At 42.0% G+C, this 22,592-nt stretch overlaps 1 protein-coding gene across 8 annotated transcripts in view; it reads right to left on the bottom strand.

Annotated features, from left to right (window-relative positions):
* CACNB2 (calcium voltage-gated channel auxiliary subunit beta 2) overlaps window positions 1-22,592 on the bottom strand; it is a 565,457-nt gene that overhangs the window by 223,044 nt on the left and 319,821 nt on the right. Inside the window, exon 1 of one of the 8 annotated variants that reach the window (XM_021064818.1) lies at window positions 10,871-11,526. The exons of 6 other annotated variants lie outside the window; for them this stretch is intronic. In XM_021064818.1, the coding sequence (XP_020920477.1) occupies window positions 10,871-10,981 (111 nt within the window). In that variant the 5' untranslated portion in view covers window positions 10,982-11,526. Of the gene's footprint in view, window positions 1-10,870; window positions 11,527-22,592 lie in introns of those variants that run through there. One more of the 8 variants, XM_021064822.1, reaches the window with a different exon arrangement.

The raw sequence follows: 22,592 nt of genomic DNA, 5'->3' as shown, positions 1-22,592 counted from the left end.
GCTCAGTGGGTTAAGGATCCAGCATTGCCATGTGCTGTGGTGTAGATCACAGACTCAGCTTGGATCTTGTGTTGCTGTGGCTGTGGCGGAGGCCAGCAGCTATAGCTCCGATTGGACTCCTAGCCTGGGAACCTCCATATGCCTCAGGAGTGGCCCTAAAAAGCAAAAAAAAAAAAAAAAATTTTTTTTTTGAGACTATTTTGGTAGTGAGCCTGTTGGGTGATTTTCATGAGGATGCAGCTGGCCTTGGGGTTTGCTGCTGGGAAGGCCTATACGGCCTGGTTCACTACCGAGAGGTTGGGTGTGGGGGCCTGACCTGCTATAGGACACTCAGGGCTCAAACATCAAGCAGGAGCCCCCTAAACTCCAGTCCTTATTCCCAAAGGAAGGCAGCAAAGGTGCAATAAGCCTGAGCAGTAAGAACACAATTGTCAGAGGGGTTGGGGAGGAAGCCTTGCACAGACAGGTGTGAGATCAAGTCCCCCAAGGATCTTTTTCTTTGTTTTATAAAATTAATTTTATCACTGCACTATCTTGAGTCAGACAGGCTGACTGCTGGGCTACAATCCCCGGTGATGCCACTGTACCCTGAGTGGACCTAGACTTGTGACGTCCCTAGCTGTGCTCAGGTCAGAGGAAGGATCAGATTCTTCATCCTTAAAACAGAAATGACAATGTGTCTATTTCACTGGGCTGCTGCTGTGAGGATTTGGCCTCATGCAACCTACATGCAGATTAAAGAACTTCTCAAAATTGCATTTTTTTTAAAAACTTTTTTTTTAAGGCCCGCACCCACGGCATATGGAAGTTCCCGGGCTAGGGGTGGAACTGGAGCTGCAGCTGCCGACCTACACCACAGCCACAGCAACGCCAGATCCATACCGCGTCTGTAACCTACACCATACCTCACTTAACCCACTGAGGGAGGCCAAGGATCAAACCTGTATCTTCATGGATACTAGTCAGGTTCCTTACTGCTGAGCCACAATGGGAACACCCCCAATTGCATTTTTAAATTGTAGGAAAAGAGACACAACATGAAAGTTCCCATTTTAGCTCTTTTTTTTTTTTTTTTTAATGGCCGCACCCATGGCATATGCGAGTTCCCTGGGCCAGGGATTGAATCCTAACCACAGCTTCAGCAACGCCGGATCCTTTAACCCACTGTGCTGGGCCGGGGATTGAACCTGCACCTCTGCAGTGACCTGAGCTGCTGTAGCCGGATTCTTAACCCATTGCACCACAGCGGGAACCCATTTTAGCCAGTTTAAAGTGCGTGGTTCAGTGGCATTAAGGACCTTCATACTGTTAGGCAACTGTCACCACCACCCATCTCTGGAACTTTTTCATCACCCCAAACGGAAACTCCGTCCCCCTTACACGCTCACCCCCGCCCCCATTTCCCTGGCAACCACTGTTACACTTTTTCTCTCTGCGAGGTCGATGACGCCAGGTACCTCACAGAAAGGAGATCGTACTGTATTTGCCCTTTGGGGACTGGTGGGTGTGCCCCAGCATAATGTCTTCAACTTTGCCAGCATTATGAGTGCACGATTTAGGCTGCCAGAATGAAAAACAGTCCCAGAGAAGGCAGGTCCTGTCCCTCAGCTGTAGAAATTAAACAAATATATGTTTTCCCATCCCCAAAGCAGATACTTAGAATTGAAGAACCTTTGTGATCCACACAAACTGTCTCTTAGGATCTCTGATTAACACGGAGCTCCATAACAACGGGTCTTTTTGGGTCTCTTTAAACAAATACCTTTCAACGTCCCTACCGTGAGTTGTTCCAGCTATGGTATCACCTCTCTCAAAAGTTATGCAGAAGCAAAGTGATGGCTCTTATGGGAATTCTGAATCCTATCACACTTTCTTTCTTTCTTTTTTTTAGGGTGTGGAAGTTCCCACACCAGGGGTCAAATCGGAGCTACACCTGCCGGCTACACCATAGCTCACAGCAACACTGGATTCTTAACCTGAGTGAGACCAGGGATCGAACCTGTGTCCTCATGGATACTAGTCAGGCTCGTTACCGCTGAGCCATGATAGGAACTCCCCTATCACACATTCTACAATGGCCTGTGAATTCCCACCCTTCATATGAAATACAAAGCAGAGGGAATAGTTTGGAGATCTCTTTATTTACTTTTTTTTTGGCCTTGTCTCCAGCATATGGAAGTTCCCAGGCCAGGGATTGAACCTGTCCCGAGCTTCAGCAGGGACAATACTGAGTCCTTAAGCCACTGTGCCACTAGGGAACTCCTGGAGATCTCTTTGAAATTCAGACTTTCAGGAGTTCCCGTTGTGGCTCAGTGGAGAACGAACCTGACTCCTTGCGCAGTGGGTTAAGGATCCGGTGTTGCTGTGAGCTGTGGTGCAGGATGCAGATGCAGCTCGGATCCTGTGTTGCTATGGCTGTGGCGGAGGCTGGCTCAGATTCGACTACTAGCCTGGGAACGTCCATATGCCATGGGTGCGACTCTAAAAAGACAAAAGACAAAAAATAAAATAAAATAAAATAAAATACAAACTTTTACTGAGCTCAAATTCAGCCACATAATCACCTCCACATTCTAGCTACATTGAAAAACCTACATAATTCAACTAAATCTTATTAAAGAGATGGTTGACCAATCTATTCTTTGTTATCAAGATGAACTGAATTCCATAACTTCTGCATTTTCAACCAGTCCTTTACCCTGAGAATTCTCTAAACATTTGTGCTGCCCATAATCTAGAAAGTCATGTTTATTGTTCAATTTTTGCACAGTGGTATATATATATATGCTATCTTGTTATATTATCCGAATAAATAATTTCCCTAAAATAGAGACTACATTTAATTTCACCTGGGTATGCCCAATACATATCACATGCAGGTTATTAATACTTGGCTCAGTTTTATGAGGCCACTTCTTATAATCGAGTCTTTTAAAAATTACCCAGGAGTTCCCTGGTGGCCTAGCGTAAAGGACTTGGCATTGTTACTGCCATTGCTCAGGTTCAATGCTTGGCAGCCACAAATGAAAAATAGAAAAATTAAAAACGCCCAAACCTCAAGTAAGCATTCTTTTTTTTTTTTGACTTTTTGACTTTTTGCCATTTCTTGGGCTGCTCCCTCGGCCTATGGAGGTTCCCAGGCTAGGGGTCGAATCGGAGCTGTAGCCACCAGCCTACACCACAGCCACAGCAACGTGGGATCTGAGCCGTGTCTGGGACCTACACCACAGCTCACAGCAACGCTGGACCATTAACCCACTGAGCAAGGCCAGGGATCGAACCCGCAACCTCATGGTTCCTAGTCAGATTCGTTAACCACTGGGCCAGGATGGGAACTCCAGGTTAGCATTCATTTTTCACAGCCCACCATGAAAGTGCATTCTCACAACTTGGTAGCAGAGCTGTGACGGAAGGAGAGAACATGCATATGTAGAACTTGGCCTTGAAAGGTTCCAGGAAGGTACATGTTTTCAGTGAACATTAAAGTTTATTCGGCTAAGTCAAGAAAATGGACATGAGCCTGGATCCAGCAGGAAGGATCGGGTTTCATGCTGCAGAAACACCTATGCTGGTGCCAAGACAGGCGAGGCCCGAAAAGAAAAAAACGACAGAATGTACAGCAGAAATTGTCACAACGCTGTAAATCAAGCATCCTTCAATAAACAATTTTCAAAAAGGAAAAGAAAAATGTAAAGCCCCAGAAAAGAAAGACCCGATGTTAAAAGACTTGACTGAATGCCTAGTGATACTGAAAGTACATTCTTCAAGCAACTGCTCGGGCTTCAAACGAAAGACAAGACCAGCACCAGCTGTTCTGAGATGCTTTAAGAATTTTGCATCACCCCTGAGGGCCTTAAGAGGCTTCCATATAGAGCAAGAGAGAGATAAGAATGATTGCTTTCATTTTACAGGTGATCAAGCAAGCTGAGAGATGTTAATCAACTGCTCCCAAACAAAGAAACCAGAGCTACAATCAGGAATAAAATCTTGTTCTCCTTCCGGAGCAGTGAGCTCTGCCCCTCCTATTCTCAAATCAAAGCCATTCTCTCTGTGTGATAACTAAGAGGATTAGGCTGCCAGGGTGGAAGAGAATCCACTTTGAGGGGAGGGGACACTGGCATCAGAGGGTGAGGACTGTGGCAGATCTATTTTTTTTCTCCCCCCCCCCTTTTTTTTAAGCTACCCCGCAACATATGGAGCTCCCGGGCCAGGAATCAGATCCGAGCCCCAGTCCTAACCTAAGCCACAGATGCAGCAACGCCGGCCCCTTAGCCCACTGTGCCGGGCTAGGGATCAAACCATCCTGGGGCTCCCAAGATGCCACGATCCCCTTGCACCACAGTGGGAGCTCCTGTGGCAGATCTATTTTACATGCTGCTTGCAGGAGAAGGATCTTAGATGTGATTGCAGAAGCCAGATTTCTTCCTTTCCTGTTGCCTAAAATGCCACGAATAGGTAAGAAAACTGCTATACAACTGGATCAGGATTTAAAGAAGGATATCCCATTATATTGTGGTCGACATGATGGCAGATCTTTTATCGAGAAAAAGAATGGAAAATTCCAGTTCTCCTATCCTAGGGGAGATGGAGAGACAGGCCCTAAATGCCCACTGGAAGGGAGAGTCACATAGGAAGCTATGCTATGAGGTGCTGGGTCCCTTTAGAGCTGTGACAGCTCTGATTTTTTTTTTTTTTAATTCTTTTTAGGGCTGCACCTGAGGTATATGGAAGGCTAGGGGCTGAAATGGAGCTGCCACTGGGACCTATGCCACAGCCATGGCAACGCCAAATCTGAAATGCATCACAGCTCACAGCAACACCAGATGCTTAACCCACTGAGTGAGGCCAGGGATCGAACCAGCATTGTCATGGACACTATGTTGGGTTCTTAACCTGCCGAGCCACAACGGGAACTCTGAAAGGAAATATTTTGATAGGTGAGACTGAGTAGGGGAAAACTAATAGTTTATTCTCTAAAGAGGTACTTTGACCACCTAATAAATAAAATTAATGCTGGAATCTAAACACAGGAAATCTAATAAAATAATTTACAGCGTTACAAAGAATATATAAATTTCAGATAAATTTCAGTAGAATAATCTACTAAACAGAAATTAAAGTGATGCTGGGTAATTATCTACATTTTCAGGCAATTATTAACACCTAACATGGGATGTCTTATGACAAAATTAGCATATTAATAATATTATGTTGGCATCATCAACTGGTATAATCATTTTGAAAAGAATGATGGAAAGACATAGACAGAGACATAAGAACATTCAAACCCACTCACTGCCCAAATAATTCCAAGTCTGAGAATTTATCTCAAATAAATTACTTAACAGAGCATAAAACCATATGCTCAAAGTTGTTATGACAGATTTATTTATCCATTAAAAACAAAATTATGGAATTAATTAAAAGTCTAACAATAAATGACCAGTCTATTTGGAAAAACTATGGTAACTCCACACCATGCTATATCATTCTGTGACGAAAAAGTGATTTCAAAATATCGAAAAAGGCAGACTCTTGAATAATCTGTGCACTACAGTTACCACTCTAAAAATACATATGCTTGTAGAAAAGGAATGGGATATAATTTGCCAGAATAAAAATATTTGACTAAAAGCAGCGAAATTCTGGAATGTTCCTACACACATTTCCTTTGATATTTCTTCTATTTTTTAACCCTGATAACTTTTTTCCTCCTCTTTTTACAGCCCGTCTGTGGCATATGGACATTCCCAGGCTAAGGGGTAGAAGTGGAGCTGCCGCTGAGGCCTATGCCCAGGCCACTGCAACACCGGATCCGAACCACATCTGCAAACAATGCCGAAGGCTGTAGCAACGCAGGATCCTTAACTCACTGAGTGAGGCCAGGGATTGAACCCACGTCCTCACAGAGCCGTCAGGTCCTTACCCCACCAAGCCACAATGAGAACTCCTAATACTAATAACTTCTAATTAATTACTTTGACATGGAAAACTCTCTTTCAAGTTTTTTTGACTTTAACAATAAAAATAACTTTGCAAATCTCTTTGCGCTTGCAGAATATTTTTCTTTCTACAAACAGATTGTTTTATGGGGTCAAGTTGAAATCAATCATTCTGGCATCTCCAGGTAATAAAGCATGCATCCCTGCGCCTCTTTTGAAGAATCCTTCTGTACCTAGACCGGCCACCAAGGCTTTCTAACATTATACATTTATTTAAATACAAATTATACCTGGGAAATGGTGTAGGAATCTTGTTTTATAATAGATGGAAATACACAGGCTCATGTCAATATCCTTTGTTTCCACCCTAAACTGCTTAACAATATAAAGGTAAAGAGAAAGAAAGAGTAAAAATTTGGAAATTACTAGACACCTTAGAATATTTAACCTCCATCATATTTTTTCTTCTCTTGGGCTGATTCCCATTCAGAAGCTACGGTTCTTGACCATTTGAGAGTTGAAGGCCACTTTGAAACTCTCCCGATGCTAGAAGATGTTCATCTATACACAGGTGCAAACACCTGCCTATCTTTTTGGAATACTGATTCCTTCCTGCCCTACCAGCCCTCTGATACTTGATCCACAGATACCCAATCAGGAGTCCCACTTTACAGAGTTGTTATGTATTTTAATTTTTCTTTCTTCCACATGCAGACAGAAAACAGCTTAACACTTTCCCCTGCTGCCTGTCCTCGATGTCAAAATTTGGCATCTCAGAGCAAAGGTCTTTAATTATTAGCCACTGCAGAAAATGCAGATGGGTGTGTACGTTCCCTTAAGAACTACAGGTGCCGTGCTCAGCAGGCTAGGTGCACTGGGATTTTTTTTTTTTTTTTTTTTTTTTTTGTCTTTTTTAGGGCTGCACCGGAGGCATATGGAGGTTCCCAGGCTAGGAGTCTAATCAGAGCTGTGGCCGCCGGCCTACACCACAGCCACAGCAACTCGGGATCTGAGCCGCGTCTGGTGTCTGCGACCTACACCACAGCTCACGGCAACACTGGACCCTTAATCCACTGAGCAAGACCAGGGATCGAACCCACAACCTCATCGTTCCCAGTCAGATTCAATAACCACTGAGCTACAACGGGAACTCCAAACTGACATATTTTTAAATTCTCCCCAATGACTGTGAACATAGATATTATTATTATCATTCTTTTTATTTATTTATTTATTTATTTTTGTCTTTTTGCTATTTCTTTGGGCCGCTCCCGCGGCATATGGAGATTCCCAGGCTAGGGGTTGAATCAGAGCTGTAGCCACCGGCCTATGCCAGAGCCACAGCAACGCAGGATCCGAGCCGTGTCTGCAACCTACACCACAGCTCACGGCAACGCCGGATCGTTAACCCACTGAGCAAGGGCAGGGACTGAACCCGCAACCTCATGGTTCCTAGTCGGATTCGTTAACCACTGAGCTACAACGGGAACTCCAAACTGACATATTTTTAAATTCTCCCCAATGCCTGTGAACATAGATATTATTATTATCATTCTTTTTCTTTTTACGGCTGCACCTGTGGCATATGAAATTCCCAGGCTAGGGGCTGAATGAGAGCTGCAGCTGCTGTCCTACATCCCAGCCACAGCAACATCGGATCTGAGCCGCATCTGTGACCTATGCTGCAGTTGGTTGCAACACTGGCTCCTTAACCCACTGAGCGAGGACAGGGATCAAACCTGCATCCTCAGGTGGGTTCTTAACCTGCTGAGTCGCAACAGGAACTCCCAGATACTGTTATTTCTAGTTTTACAAACAATGAAACCGAGACTCAGAGAAGAGAAAGCTTGCCAAATCCCAGAGTTATGAAGGGGATGGTATAGTATTTAAGGTCAGGTCTCACTGTATTCAAACACCAGCCGTTAACCACGGTCAGAAAAAGCTGGAATCATGAGTAACAAAGGTAAATAAATGGAAAAACCTGCACGAATCTAAGAGATCATTTTTCGGGTTTTTTTTTTTTTTTTTTTTTTTTTTGGAGGAAGGAGAGGAGGAAGAGGGACTGGCCACCTTTGTCTAAGAATAATGACACACACACATAATGACAGTCATCAAGGATATTATGCTGAAGAGACTTACAATGCAACAACACGAGCATTCACAAAAAGATAACACGCATACTTCGTATTAGTCACAGTCATATGTTTTTTGCCCTTGGAGATGAAAAAATAATTACCTCTACTAAATTTCATTGGTGTATCCATTTGATTTTAATGCAAAGTGCACATTAAATGTATAGTTTCCTAGTGTGCTTTTTATGAATACATAAAACACATAAATACATACACATAAATACATATGTATGTACACACATATACACAAATAAACACATAAATAAATACATAAATACATAAAACACATACACATAAATACATATGTATATACACACATATATACACATAAATATACATATATATTTATGTACTGAAAAAAATTCACTCCATTTATATTATTGTCCAGGTTGAAAGAAAAATTTCCATCATTGGAGAACTTTGAGAATGACTAGATGAACGTGTTAAATGACAACAGAATAAAATATTTATTGAGGTATAGTTGACTTAAAATGTTATCTTAGTTTCAGGTGCACAACACAGTGATTGGATATTTTTATAAATTACATACCATAAAATCCTGACCATATTCCCTATACTGTACCTTACACCCCTGTGACTTACTTATTTTATAACTGGGTTAATACCTCTTAATTCTTTAGAATAAAATCTTTATAAAGATTTTATTTATTTATTATTTAAATAATTTTTTTTCAGGGCCACACGTGTGGCATATGGAAGTTCCCAGGCACCGTGACACCTGATCTGAGCTGCGTCTGCAACCTATACCACAGCTCACAGCAACACCAGATCCTTAACCCACTAAGTGGGGCCAGGGATCGAACCTGCATCCTCAAGGATACTAGGTGGGTTCGTTACCACTGAGCCACAATGGGAACTCCCATAAAGATTTAATTTAAACCTTACCCATTAAAATAAAAATCCAAAAATAAATAAATAAATAAATAAAATAAAAATCCATGTATTTATCAGCCCGATTCAAACACAAGTGTTAGTTAAGATGCGTGACTAGGCTTTAGGATATAAAAATCAAGGATTGCGAAAGAGGAGGTAGCTTAAAAGGGTACACATTCTTGTGCAGATTCTAATTCTTTAAGACAACTGAAATTAACTAAAGGAGAAATTATTCAAGTAACTATTCTAGAATCATACAGCCTGACATTCCAATAAAAAAAACTGTGACATTGTGCCCAATTTCACAGCTGAAGATATTCAAAATGATTGGTAGCAATTTGGATCCTGGGCAATTTGGGTTATGGTTTAAACATTTTTCTGATTCATAATAGAATTTCTTTGCAGAAACTACTAGAGCAGTTACTGAGTGTCTGATAATATTCTTAGAAAGCAGCCAAGTTTATGGAAAATGATGCCTCCAGATGTCCTTCAAAACAAACAGGTACTGAACAATTTTCAAATTAAACGTGAGTGGCAACTGAAAACCTTAGAAACGTCAAGTATCCAACACCCAGTAATCCTTTATAATTAGTGTATTCAGAGCCTAAAGAAATAGCACTGAGGTGTACAAAGTCTACTGGGGGCTAACACAAGCCAGGAAAATTGCACATTCTAAAATTTCTTTTTAGAATTTTTAAATTTGGGGAGGAAATTTTTAAATGTATTGTCATACATATATGACACATGTACACTCACACGCACACACACACATAAAATGGATAAACCACACGGTCTTACTGTCAAGCATGGGGAACTATATTCAATACCCTCTGATAAAACCATAATGGAAAAGAATCTGAAAAAGAATGTATATACATACATATGTGTATAACTGAATCACCTTGCTGTACAGCAGAGATTAACATAACACTGTGAATCAACTCTCGTTCAATAAAATACATTTCAAAAAAATAAAATGAAAAGCTCACTGAAATCCAATGGATTAAGCAAAGCATCTCACTATTTACTGATTGTGCCACACTTTTATTTGATATGACACAGAACAAATGAGGACCAAACCACAGATATTTCTTGGCAAGCATTTTCTACCCCTCTGTGAAACTAAATTTAGGGCAGGTTGGCACAACTGGAAATGAAAGAGGTAACCTGAGAAGAATTTTTAGACAAGCTGGACTTTATTGATTCTAAAATGAGATTTTCCTGTCCTATTAGCACAGATACCCGTAACCTGATGGTTTTTATAGACTACGATTGACATCTGGGTTCTGGAATTATGACTTTTCTTTCCAAAGCCTGCCCTGGAAGAGCACAAACAATATGATCTTTCCTTTAAAAGTTCTAAACCAAACCCAAAGACCCAAACATCCAATCGTCGTGAAGTAAAGCTTTATGCTTCAGTCTTTTCCACATGAGACTCTCATGTCCGTATTTCATGAAATTAAAAAAAAATTCAGTGTGACAAAGAGTTATTAAATCTTAATTTGCAGCAACACAGGAGGTCACATCATGCAGACTGTCACAGAAAGACCTCAGAAACAAAAAAGCTCAGGGGCCAAGCTGTCCACGATGCGACAAGTGTCCATCTGCAGCTGGAAAGAGCATTTTCATTTTCCACCACACTTCTCTGCCTCTCTCTCCCTCCCCCCCAAGCTACCGAATCAATCTCAGTGAGACCGAGTTTAAAACCCAGGCTACAGCTACCGAATCGATCTCAGTGAGACACAGCTGAAAACCCAAGCTACAGTTTTACTTGCTCCACCTTCTCTGATCAGGCTAGGGATGCATGCTCTGAATGACAACCTTTCTGGCCAGAGGAGAAAAGTGGAAGCAACGTGAAGTCGCGGACGTGATGGGAGCTTGCATTCCTTAACCATTCAGTACCTTCCTCTTTTCTTTCAACCACACCGGGCGTCTGGTCTGCCTCTCTGCCCACGAGCTTACCCCAGGAAGGATGCCCTTAGTTTGAGGCGACAGGAGGCGTCTGTCAAACATGACAGCCCGGTTCCAGCTCTCTCCAGAGGAAAACAGCCTTCACAGAGCGAGAGCTCAGGAACAAAGCTTAAGGCAGCCAAGGCGGGTTTTGCTGACCAGCATTTCAACTGCTTTTCTTTCCCTGCTGGCTTGAGTGTCTGTGTGTAGTGGGGGGCGGGGGAGGTGCGGTCTGGGCTGGCGTGACTTTCGAAAGTTCTTCAGATGACAACAGTTCTCTCTGTTCCAGAACCACTTAGGCTGGCAGAGGAGCCCATCAGAGTCAATTACCAAGGCCGTGTGGGAGGGTCTTTTTCTACTCTGAATGACGTCAGCTGGCTTGGAAGTGAGATGCCCGCCAACTTGCTGGGAAAGCCAAGTTAACATTTCATGAGTATCAGATGCCCGTCTTTGGCCAGCACTGACCTCCACTAAACACAGCGTTTTCACCAGAGAACTGCAGATTGCAACACTGTTCGCCTTCAAGAAAATGACTGGACTGAAAAAGAGCCTGGTGTCAAAGTGAGGGACATTCTTCCACTTCCACCCAATCAAGAAATACTTCCTCATCTTCCTCTTCCCCCATCCAGGAAAGTGGTAGCTTCCTTCCACCTTCTCAAAGCGTATGAAAAATAAACATGGGTTTTCACCGTCAAATAAGTATGATTTGGCTACATCTAATTTTCACTGGAAAACACTGCATCAAAAGATACTTTGCAAAAGGGAAATGGACAACACTCTGAGACTTGCAAAGCATACAAATAAAGGATGCCCAGCCAGAAAATAGAAAAGAACTCCTAAGTCGATAAATGAAATCTTAAAAAAAAAAAAAAAAGGGGAACCATGAAGAGATAAATCATGGAACAGAAAAGTCTAGTGGCCAATAAACATGGTCAAATGCTTGACTTCACTAATAATCAGGAGCACGAAGTAAATACACAATTTACCATTTCACACCTAGTAGATTACGGTTTCTGAAAATTCCAGATCTGGAAGAGGATGTCAAGCAAAGGATGGCCAACTGTGACCTGGTCCCAAATCTCTCCAGCCATCTGTTTTGTATAACCTGCAAGACTGTGTTCTCTATTTTTAAATCATTGAAAACAATCAAAAGAATTGTTTTGTGGCACATGAAAATGACAAAGTTCAAATTTCAGTGTCCTTGAATAAAGGTTATTCGAATATCGTCAGGCTCCTTCACTTAGGAACTGTCCAAGGCTGTTTCCATGCTACAACAGCAGAGTTGAATGGCTGTGACAGAGACTGTGTGTCACATCAAGGCTTAAATCTTTCCTCTTCGGTCCTGCACAGAGAAGGTGTGTTAATATCTGGTGCAGAGCAACCAGACTCCCATGCGTTGCAGGTGGGAGTATAAGTGGGCACAGTCATGTACGAGACTTAGCAGAATGTGGCGACTGCAATGAGGTTTACCTCACACCAGTCAGAATGGCCATCATTAATAAATGCCGCAAATAACAAGTGCTGGAGAGGACGTGGAGAAAAGGGAGCCTCTTATAATCTTGATGGGCATGTTAATTAGTGCAACCACTATGGAGGTTCCTTAAAAAACAAAGTATAGAATTACCACATGATCCAGCAATCCCACTCCAGGGCAGCTATCCAGACAAAGCCATAATTTGAAAAGATACTGGCTGAGTGCCCGTCGTGGCTCAGTGGTTAATGAATCCGACTAGGAACCATGAGGTTGCGGGTTCGTCCCCTGGCCTTGCTCAGAGGGTTAAGGATCCAGTGTTGCCATGAGCTGTGGTGTAGATACCAGATGCAGCTCGGATCCAGCGTTGCTGTGGCTTTGGCATAACTGGTGGCTACAGTTCTGATTAGACCCCTAGCCTGGGAACTTCCATATGCTGCAGGTGCAGCCCTAAAAAAGACAGGAAAAAAAAAAAAAGAAAAGATGCTTGTACCTCAGTGTTCACTGCAGCACTATTTACAATAGCTCAAACATAAAAACAACCTAAACGTCATTGACAGAGGAATGGATTAAGAATATGTGATACACACACACAATGGAATACTACTCTGCCATAAAAAAGAATGAAATAATGCCATGTGTAGCAACATGGAAACACCTAGAGATTCTCACACTAAGTGAAGTAAGTCAGATAGAGAAAGGCTTATGATATCACTTATACATGGAATCTAAAAAACGATACAAATGAACTTATTTACAAGACAGAAACAAACTCCCAGTCTTTGAAAACAAATTTATGGTTTCCAAAGGGGAAGGGCATAGGGATGAATTAGGAGTTTGGGATTAACACATACACACTGCAATGTATAAAATACATAACTAACAAGGACCGACTGTATAGCACAAGGAACTCTACTCAATCTTCCGTAATAACCTATAAGGGAAAAGAATCTGAAAAAGAATGGATATGTGTATATGTATAAATGAATCACATTCCTGTACACCCGAAACTAACACAACATTGTAAAACAACTATGCTTTGATAAAATTTCAAAAAAATTAAACAAAATGCAGTGCAGTGGTAGATACGCATGCCTATCAACTGGCGCTTCGTTCCTCTATAGGGACCCAGAGAAACCCCCACACAGTCATGTGTGCACAGGGTGTTCCTAGCAACACAGGGGTGATAAAAACCAACCTCAAGGCACAGCAACAGGAAAGTGGATAAACAAAGGTGGAGACACCATTCAGCACTAAAAGTGAATGAATTCTAAGTAACTACGTGGATAACTCTCCATAGACATAAGGTTGCTAGAAAAAGGCAAGCTGCAGAACCCTAATTCCTTAGAACCTGTGATATGATAGGTTCTGCAGTTTGAAACTACGCAAAAATATATACTTTATGTAGGTGTTACAAGGATGAACATAAACATGAAAGCAAGTAACAAATACTACAGAAGAGTGGTTCCATCTGGATAGGAGAACATTTGGAAGGTTAATGGGGAGAGAGGGCAACTCCATGAATGATATTTTCTTTTTTTCTTTCTTTCTTTTGGTCTTTTGGTCTTTTTAGGGCTACACCCGAGGCATTTGAAAGTGCCCAGACTAAGGGTCCAATCGGAGCTGCAGCTGCTGGCCTACATCACAGCCACAGCCACTCGGGATCTGGGCTGCATCTGCGACCTACACCAAAGCTCACAGCAATGCTGAATCCTTAACCCCTGAGCGAGGCCAGGGATCAAACCCGCGTCCTCATGCTAGTCAGGTTCACTAACTCCTGAGCCACGACAGGAACTCCTGAATCGTACTTCCTTTCTTTCTTTCTTTTTCTTTTTCTGGAGCCAAAAGAGGTTGAGTGCAAGGCCAAGCAAGGAGAATAGTAGCTTATGTTCAAAAACCTGAACGTGGTATTTTTTTTTCTTAAAGCAGGTTGTATCTACACCCTTGGGCATTATATTGCTGTCTATGCTATTTTGTTTTTAATTTTGAAATGAAAAAAAATTTAATAGTTTCTCTTTTTCGTTCTTTTTTAAAAAAATTTCAAACCCTTGTGCTGAGGGTTGATTTTGCAATAGATCACAGCGAGGGACCTGTTCTACTCTTTGTGAAGCCCTGAGCTGTCTATGCTAGTTTGTATTCTGAAAAAGCTCATGACAAAGACATGAATTAGGAAAAACAGTGAAAAGAATCATGATATAAAAAGCGCCCAATCTTATATAGACCTTAAAATGACATATGATATGGCAGGATCTTTGAGAGTAAGGAAAAGAATGAAAGCAGCCTGCCAATTTTTTTTTTTTCCACAATAATCACTCCGCTGTCAAAAACATTTAGGAAAAACATTGTAAAGAAACATAAAAATGCTACTTACAGTGAAGTCCGGGTAGTGGTTTGGAGCATTTTAAACTGCTCCTTTTAAAAAGCTTAGTATTTTTAAAAACTCTACAATAGGCTTGTATTACTTTTCCAACCTCAAGAAAAGTTTTCTTAAGCATCTAACAGGCAATCAAGGATTTTCTAACTTTCTAGGGAAATTAGACTCCTCTGTTTAACTCAGTAATTGCTGTGGATTAGGATATTTTATGTCTCTGTAAGGGCAGATATTAATTTGTAGAAAACTGATAGAAATGCAAATGATAAGCAATGAGACCCTACTGTATAGCACAGGAAACTATATCCCATCACTTGTGATAGAACATGATAGAAGACAATATGAGAAAAAGAATGTATATATATGTATGACTGGTACAACACTGTAAATCAACTATATTGAAAATGCTAAAAAGAAATGCAAATGATTTTGTGCAGCAGAAACGCTAATCATTTCTGTCTTGCAGAAAAGATAACCTCCCCAAATTATGATTTTATTGCTCTGTAGTACATTAACCAGTTTTGTATCTAATTTAGCAATCTTAGCCTAGTATTTCTTCTTTCCATAGCTATACATATGTTTCTCCCATAATCTTCTTTTTTTTAAATTATAGTTGGTTTAAGGGTCTAATCTCCAAAATATACAAACAACTCATACAACTCAACAATGACAACAAAAACAGCCCCATCAAAAAGTAGACAAAAGACCAAAATAGACATTTCTCCAAAGAAGACACATGGAGAGCCACAAGGCACATGAAAAGATGCTCAACATCACTAACAGAGAAATGCAATCAAAACAACAATGAAGTACCACCTCACACTGGTCAGAATGGCCATCACTAATAAGTCTACAAATAACAAATGCTGGAGAGGGTATGGAGAAAAGGGAACCCTTCTATACTGTTGGTGGGAATGTAAATTGGTGCAACCACTATGGAAAACAGTATGAAGGTACCTCAGAAAACCGTATGATCCAGCAATCCCACCCCTGGGCATATATCTGGACAAAATGATAATTCTCCCATAATCTTTTTTGCTTTTTTTTTTTTTTTTAATTTAAGGGCTGCATGTTCACCATATGGAATTTTCCAGGTTAGGGGTCAAACTGGAGCTGCAGCTACAGGTCTATGACATAGGTCATGACAACACAGGATACTTAACCCACTGAGTGAAGCCAGGGATCAAACCTGCATCCTCATGGATTCTAGTTGGGTTTGCTACTGCTGAGCCACAGTGGGAATTTCCTCCCATATTCTTTTTAGAAGGCTTTACCATCCTGCTGGTTCTCTCAATGAATTAAATTTTTTTTTTTTGGTCTTTTTAGGGCCGCACCCATGGCACACAGAAGTTCCAGGCTAGAGGTTGAATCAGAGCCATAGCTGCCAGCCTGCACCACAGCCACAGCAATGCCAGATCCAAGCTGCGTCTGTGACCCACACCACAGCTCACGGCAATGCTGGATTCTTTTTTTTTTTTTTTTTTTTTTTTTTGTCTTTTTGCCTTTTCTAGGGCCGCTCCCACAGCATATGGAGGTTCCCAGGCTAGGGGTAGAATCGGAGCTGTAGCCACCGGCCTACACCAGAGCCACAGCAACGTGGGATCCGAGCCACGTCTGCAACCTACACCACAGCTCACGGCAACGCCGGATCGTTAACCCACTGAGCAAGGGCAGGGACTGAACCCGCAACCTCATGGTTCCTAGTCGGATTCGTTAACCACTGCGCCATGACGGGAACTCTGCTACTATGGCAATGCTGGATTCTTAAGCCACTGAGCGAGGCCAGGGATCGAACATGCATCCTCATGGATACTAGTCAGTTTCGTTTCTGCTGAGCCTGGAAGGGAACTACTTTAAAAAAGTCTTTAATTTAGCACATATTTATTCTCTATTTGAGAGAAAGAGCCTGAAAATTATACTCAGACACCAGCTTTCAATTTGAAACATCGTTTCTTTTCTGACAATGTCATATATGATAGCTAGTTATCCAAGTCCAGGCCCACATTAATTTATGCCACTTAAATTTTAAAAATGCTTAACCAATATGGATTTTAGGCAAAATCCACTGAATAGGAGAAGGATGCGGATGGAATTCTGAATGGACCACCCAGGGATTTCAATGCCTTTCCAAGTGCTTATTAAAAAACTCTCCAATAGTCTCCAAAACCATATTTTCTTGCTCCAGGTATATCATTCTTTTCACATATCCACTAGCACTTTTTTCTTGCTTTCAAAATAGGATTGAGGGATATTTTCTTGAGATCTCTGGGAAGAGGCTAAAAAGAACAGTTGAAGAAGAGACGTTCAGGAAGACGTGTAGGTGTCGATGATAAATATACTATTAAGAATGAAAACCAGGGAGTTCCCATTGTGGCTCAGTGGGTTGCAAAATCAACTAGTATCCATGAGGACGTGGGTTTGATCCCTGACCTCGATCAGTGGGTTAAGGAGCCAGCATTGCTGTGAGTTGTGGTGTAGGTTGCAGATGCAGCTCAGATCCCGCATTGCTGTTACTGTGGTGCAGGCCTGCAGCGGCAGCTCTGATTCAACCCCTAGCCTGGAAACCTCCATCTGCTGCGGGTGCAGCCCTAAAAAGCCGAAAAAAGAAAAATAGGCGTGGGGATAGTTGAGGTACAAATTTCTGGGAGTAACTAAGAACCATTTCTCCAGTTACAATGTGTTTTCATTGTCGAGAACTGGAAAATAAAGCTGGAACGACAACAACAAAAATAAAACAAAACCGAAAAACAACACTATCCTTGTCACCCCTCAGGTTCCCAGACTGTAAAAAGGAGGTAAGACTCCAAAAGATAATTATTAGGATGACACAAACATCTAGCCTGTATCAGAGATGCCAAAGAAAGATGAGTTTTCCTTGCAGCGACTCAATGGTTCTCAATTGGGGGTGATTCCCGCCCCCCCCCAGGGGATATTGAGCAATGACTAGGGACATTTGTGATTGCCGCAGGGGGAGGGATGGGTAGTTTGCTGCCACCTGGAAGTAGAAGCCAAGGATGCTCCAATGTGGTCTGCCTCCCCCCCCCCCCCGCAAAACAAAGAATTATCCAGCTCAATACGGCAGGAGTGCTGAGTCTGACTCACTTGAAGGTGCCCTTCATGCCAACAACTTTGATGTGAAGTACTTGAAATTATAACCCCAGAGGACAAGCTGTGAAATGCTAATCATATCAAGACCCAGTCCAGGTTGCCTCAAAGTGGGAGGTGGGGCTGGAGAGGCAAAGCGGAGAGAGAGGAGAACTCTGACTTTGCAGGATCTCAGAAGCAGCCAGTGGGAGCTCAGCCAAGAGCCCGGTTATTCCGTGATTCTCTACAGGAGCAGCCCACAGGGACCGCCAATTTCAGATGGAAAGACCTGAGGTTTCTGCAGTCCCCACTGGCATGCACCCTCCTGAAGCTTTGCCTTAAACTTGCTTCCAACCCCCTTCTAACCGCACCCCCAACTTGACCTCCATGTCCTTTGGCAAAGAAACTGTGAAAAAGAGCTTAATGAAAATGACATTATAAGGAGAGAACTCCTCGAGGGCTATTTTTAAAACTAAAGTTGCATGCTCGTTACTCTGCCAAGAGAAGGGTTCTGTTTTCATTGTTGTATTTGTATTCAGAATTGTTATTGTCTGTCTCTGCACACAGAAAAGGACACCAATATCCTCATTCGGGACAACGTGCCCAAATGTTGTTTTAAACTTTAAAACAGCAGCAGACCTTTCGAGATGAGGAAGTGGTGGCCAAATTATAAATATGTTTTGTTGCCAGGAGACAAAAGAAAAAAATGCAGAATTTTGGAGGTCACGTATTTCAAACGGTCACTCCAGCCTCCAAAGTTCAGACTGTTTACCTAAACGGGCAGGGATGGTAAAAAAAATTCCTTTGCTCACACCCCAGTTTAAGAACGTATGCTATCCAGAGTATCATCCTTGATTACAAAAGGCCATGATATGTGTATAAATATGGACAATTATAGCATGCATTAACCAGACAGTGAATCATAATAGCAAAACAAATCTCTGGCGTGCGTTTAGACTCTCAGCCTCACATGTGTTTTTGGTAAATAACAGCCAAACATGTCCTTTTCTCAAGAAGTAAAAATAGGAAACAATTTCAAATGTCATAGCAAAAAAAAAAAAAAAAAAAATCCACCCCAAAACAAAAACATAATGAAAATAGTCATATCCACAAGTGAGTTTTCTTTCCATCAAAGAAGCTGTTACTAATAATTTTTTTTTTAACTTCATGGGACAATTCCAACAGAGCTATTGGTTATTGATTGAGAAAACTAAAACCAAGAGCAAAGTAATTTTGCCCCAAAGCTATACTATTTAACCGAAATAATTGCACTACTGAACTTCCTTCTTCCTACTAAGTATCCCGTTATCAAACTTGCCCCCAACTCATCAAGGTGCAGAGGAAGGGAGAATCTTCATTTAAAGCAGTCTCTCTCTTTTCATTTTATAAAAACTCAGCTGAGTTTTGCCCCTCTTTTCCCCTTGATAAAAATAGCTGTCTTTTTTTTCTTTCTTTAACATATTGTGGGCTTTATCATTAGTTAAGAATTTACAAGGACTACACAACCTTCTTTTTGAGATGTGGTAATTTCTTTTTTATATAATGATTTTTATTTTTTCCTTTATCGCTGGTTTACAGCGTTCTGTCAATTTTCTACTGTACAGCAAGGTGACCCAGTTACACATACAGGTATACATTCTTTTTTCTCACATGATCATGCTCCATCACAAGTGACCAGACATAGTTCCCAGTGCTATACAGCAGGATTCCATTGCTTATTGAGAGTTGTTAATTTAAAAAAATATATATGTATTACAACCAACCAACTATAAGAACCGAAAGGCTCACTCTCCTGCACTGCCCCTCCCCCTTTTCCCCCAGGACTATATAAGATAGACTTGAGAATACACTTGAGTATGGTTGGTTATTAATGAAAAGCCACAGTAATTTCATCCAAGTCAAAGCTGTCACTTTGAACAATTCTAGGAAGAATGGAAGGAGGAGAGGGTGTTTTGCGGGGCCCTTTGACCTTTTTGTCCCCCCATGGATCTGTTCCATTGGAAATCTGACCGTGAAAGGTACAGTCTGTAATTTTCTGGTACTTGCAAGTTGCATTTAACAAAGTAAAATGCTTTCTGTATCAGTAAATGTCTTTCTATGGTTAATTGTAAAAGAAAAGCTGCTAGCATTGTTTACAGTGGCCAAGGTATGGAAGCAACTTCAGTGTCCACCAACAGATAAATGGATGAAGAAGATGTAGTACATATAGGCAATGGAATACTACTCAGTCATAAAAAAGAATGGAATTTTGCCATTTATAGCAACAGGGATGGACTTGGAGGACATTATTATTCTAAGTGAAATAAGTCAGACAAGAGAAAGACAAATACTGTGTGATAGCACTTTTACCTAGAATCTAAAAAATGCAACAAACTAGTGAATACAACAACAAAAAAGAAACAGACTCACAGATACAGAGAACCAACTAGTGGCTACCAGTGGGAAGGGAGAGGTTGGGGGAGGTACAATATAGGGGTGAGTGAGTGGGAAGTACACACAGGCCCAAGGATGTACTGAACAACATGAGGAATACAGCCAATATTTTGTAATAACTGTAAATAGAAATTAACCTTTTTTTTTTTTTTTTGTCTTGTTGTTGTTGTTGTTGCTATTTCTTGGGCCGCTCCCGCGGCATATGGAGGTTCCCAGGCTAGGGGTCGAATCGGAGCTGTAGCCACCGACCTATGCCAGAGCCACAGCAACGCGGGATCCGAGCCACGTCTGCAACCTACACCACAGCTCATGGCAACGCCGGATCGTTAACCCACTGAGCAAGGGCAGGGACCAAACCCGCAACCTCATGGTTCCTAGTCGGATTCATTAACCACTGCGCCACGACGGGAACTCCAGAAATTAACCTTTAAAATGGCATACATTTTAAGGAGTTGCACTGTGGCTCAGCAGGTTAAGAATCCGACATAGTGTCTGTGAGGACGCGGGTTCAATCCCTGGCCTCACTAAGCGGGTTGAAGATCTAGCACTGCCGCAAGCTGCAGCATAAGTTGCAGATGCAGCTCAGATCCAGTGCTGCTATGGCTGTGGTGTAGGCCTGCAGCTGCAACTCTGATTAAATCCCTGGCGCAGGGAAACTTTCACATGCCACAGGTGCAGACTTTAAAAAAAAAAAAAAAAAAGTATAAATTTAAAAAAAATTCAGAGGAAAAAAAAGAAAAAATGCTAAATATCATCTACAGTAGTTGAATGGATCTATGAAGTCAATGTATTATACCTAAAGCTTCAATATTTCCCCTTAATACAACTGTCACTGAATTATTCACTGTGAGGTGGGTTCTGGGGGATTAGGAAGGTTATATTAAGTGTTGGTTTTTGCCACTGTTTTGCGATCTCCCCTTTTGTCCCATTCCCCAGTCCTATTCTCCCAGCCTTTCTTTATCTTGCTGTCTTAAGGGTTTTCCTTCTTAAACTTTCATTTCTCTCCTGTGTTGAAGGAATGAGTATTTTCTACTCCTGGACTCCCTTCTCTCAGTTTCTGTGAGGTGTGTTCCTAAATATTCTTGCCTCTGAGTTTCAGCCTCTTGCAGGAGATGCCAACAAGAATCTTCCCTATGACTTTTCAGGGGGCTTCTTGAAACCTTACCTGCTTGCACAAAAACTACCGATTCTTCCCCTACATGGCAGTCTTTCACACTATAGTGAGAGTCATGATCCCTTCCTGTGACCCAGACCAAAAACCCATTAGCAAGCCCTATCTGCTCTAGCAGCCAGCCTTTATGACCTCTCTCATGACCTCTCTTTGCAAAAGCCCCTAAGTGCCTGTAGGGTTGCTTTCTGAGCTCCACAGAGCACCCAAAGTGGTCTTGTTAAAGCATAGGTTCGCTTCTCTCGCTCTGCTGCTTACAATCTCCTAAGAGCTTCTCACGGCAACTGATAAAACCATCGTGTGCAGGGCCTGGCAAGGACTGGCTCCCGGCCACATCCCCGTCCTCACGTTCCCTTGCTTTGCTCAGTCACTGCCACGTGACAGCCACCCTGGCCTCCCTTCTGCCCACAGACCCTGCCAAGCACGTGCCTATGTCAGGGCTCTGCACCTGCTCTTCATCTGCTCAGAACTTTTCCTGTTGACACCAGCCTGGCTGCTTCCTTTTCACACCATTCAGGTCTCACCTCGAAACTCATCTCCTTGAAGAAGCCCTGACCTCCAGGACCAAGGTGGGATTACTCTCCATCATGTCACCCTATTTGACTTTCTTTTTCTTTTTTCAAACATTTTTATTGAAGGAGAGTTGATTTACAAGGTTGTGATAATTTCTGTTGTACAAAGTGATTCAGTAATACGTGGACACACATCCATCCTCTTTCAGATTCACTTCCCACATAGATGATCACAGAAAATTGGGTCGAGTCCCCTGGGTTTATATATCAGGTCCCTGGTGCCCGATCATTCCATATACCTCAGTGTGCAACTGCCAATCCCAAGCCCCCAGGCTGCCCAAAGGCTGCCCACAGCACCTTACACATTGATTTCTACACCATGTTTGCCTTCGCATTAAGATGGGTTAGAATTTATGGCTTGTCAACCACGCCAGTTTCAGCTTTAATGTCACTACCATGGACACGCTCTCTTATTGCTGTTAGAGTCACCATCTGGCCCTCAGTCCAGTAAAACCTGGAAGGACACACAGTCAAGCGGAGAGTGCACCAGCCTCAGAGTCAGGAGAACTGAGTTAGCTCCCACTCTGCCGTCATTAACTGGTTCAGCTACTTGCTATACCTGAGACTCAGAGTCT

Source organism: Sus scrofa, chromosome 10 (assembly GCF_000003025.6).
Source record: "Sus scrofa isolate TJ Tabasco breed Duroc chromosome 10, Sscrofa11.1, whole genome shotgun sequence".
Taxonomy (NCBI): domain Eukaryota; kingdom Metazoa; phylum Chordata; class Mammalia; order Artiodactyla; family Suidae; genus Sus; species Sus scrofa.
The sequence above is the reverse complement of the archived record's forward strand: the minus strand, read 5'-3'. Positions and strand labels throughout refer to the sequence as shown.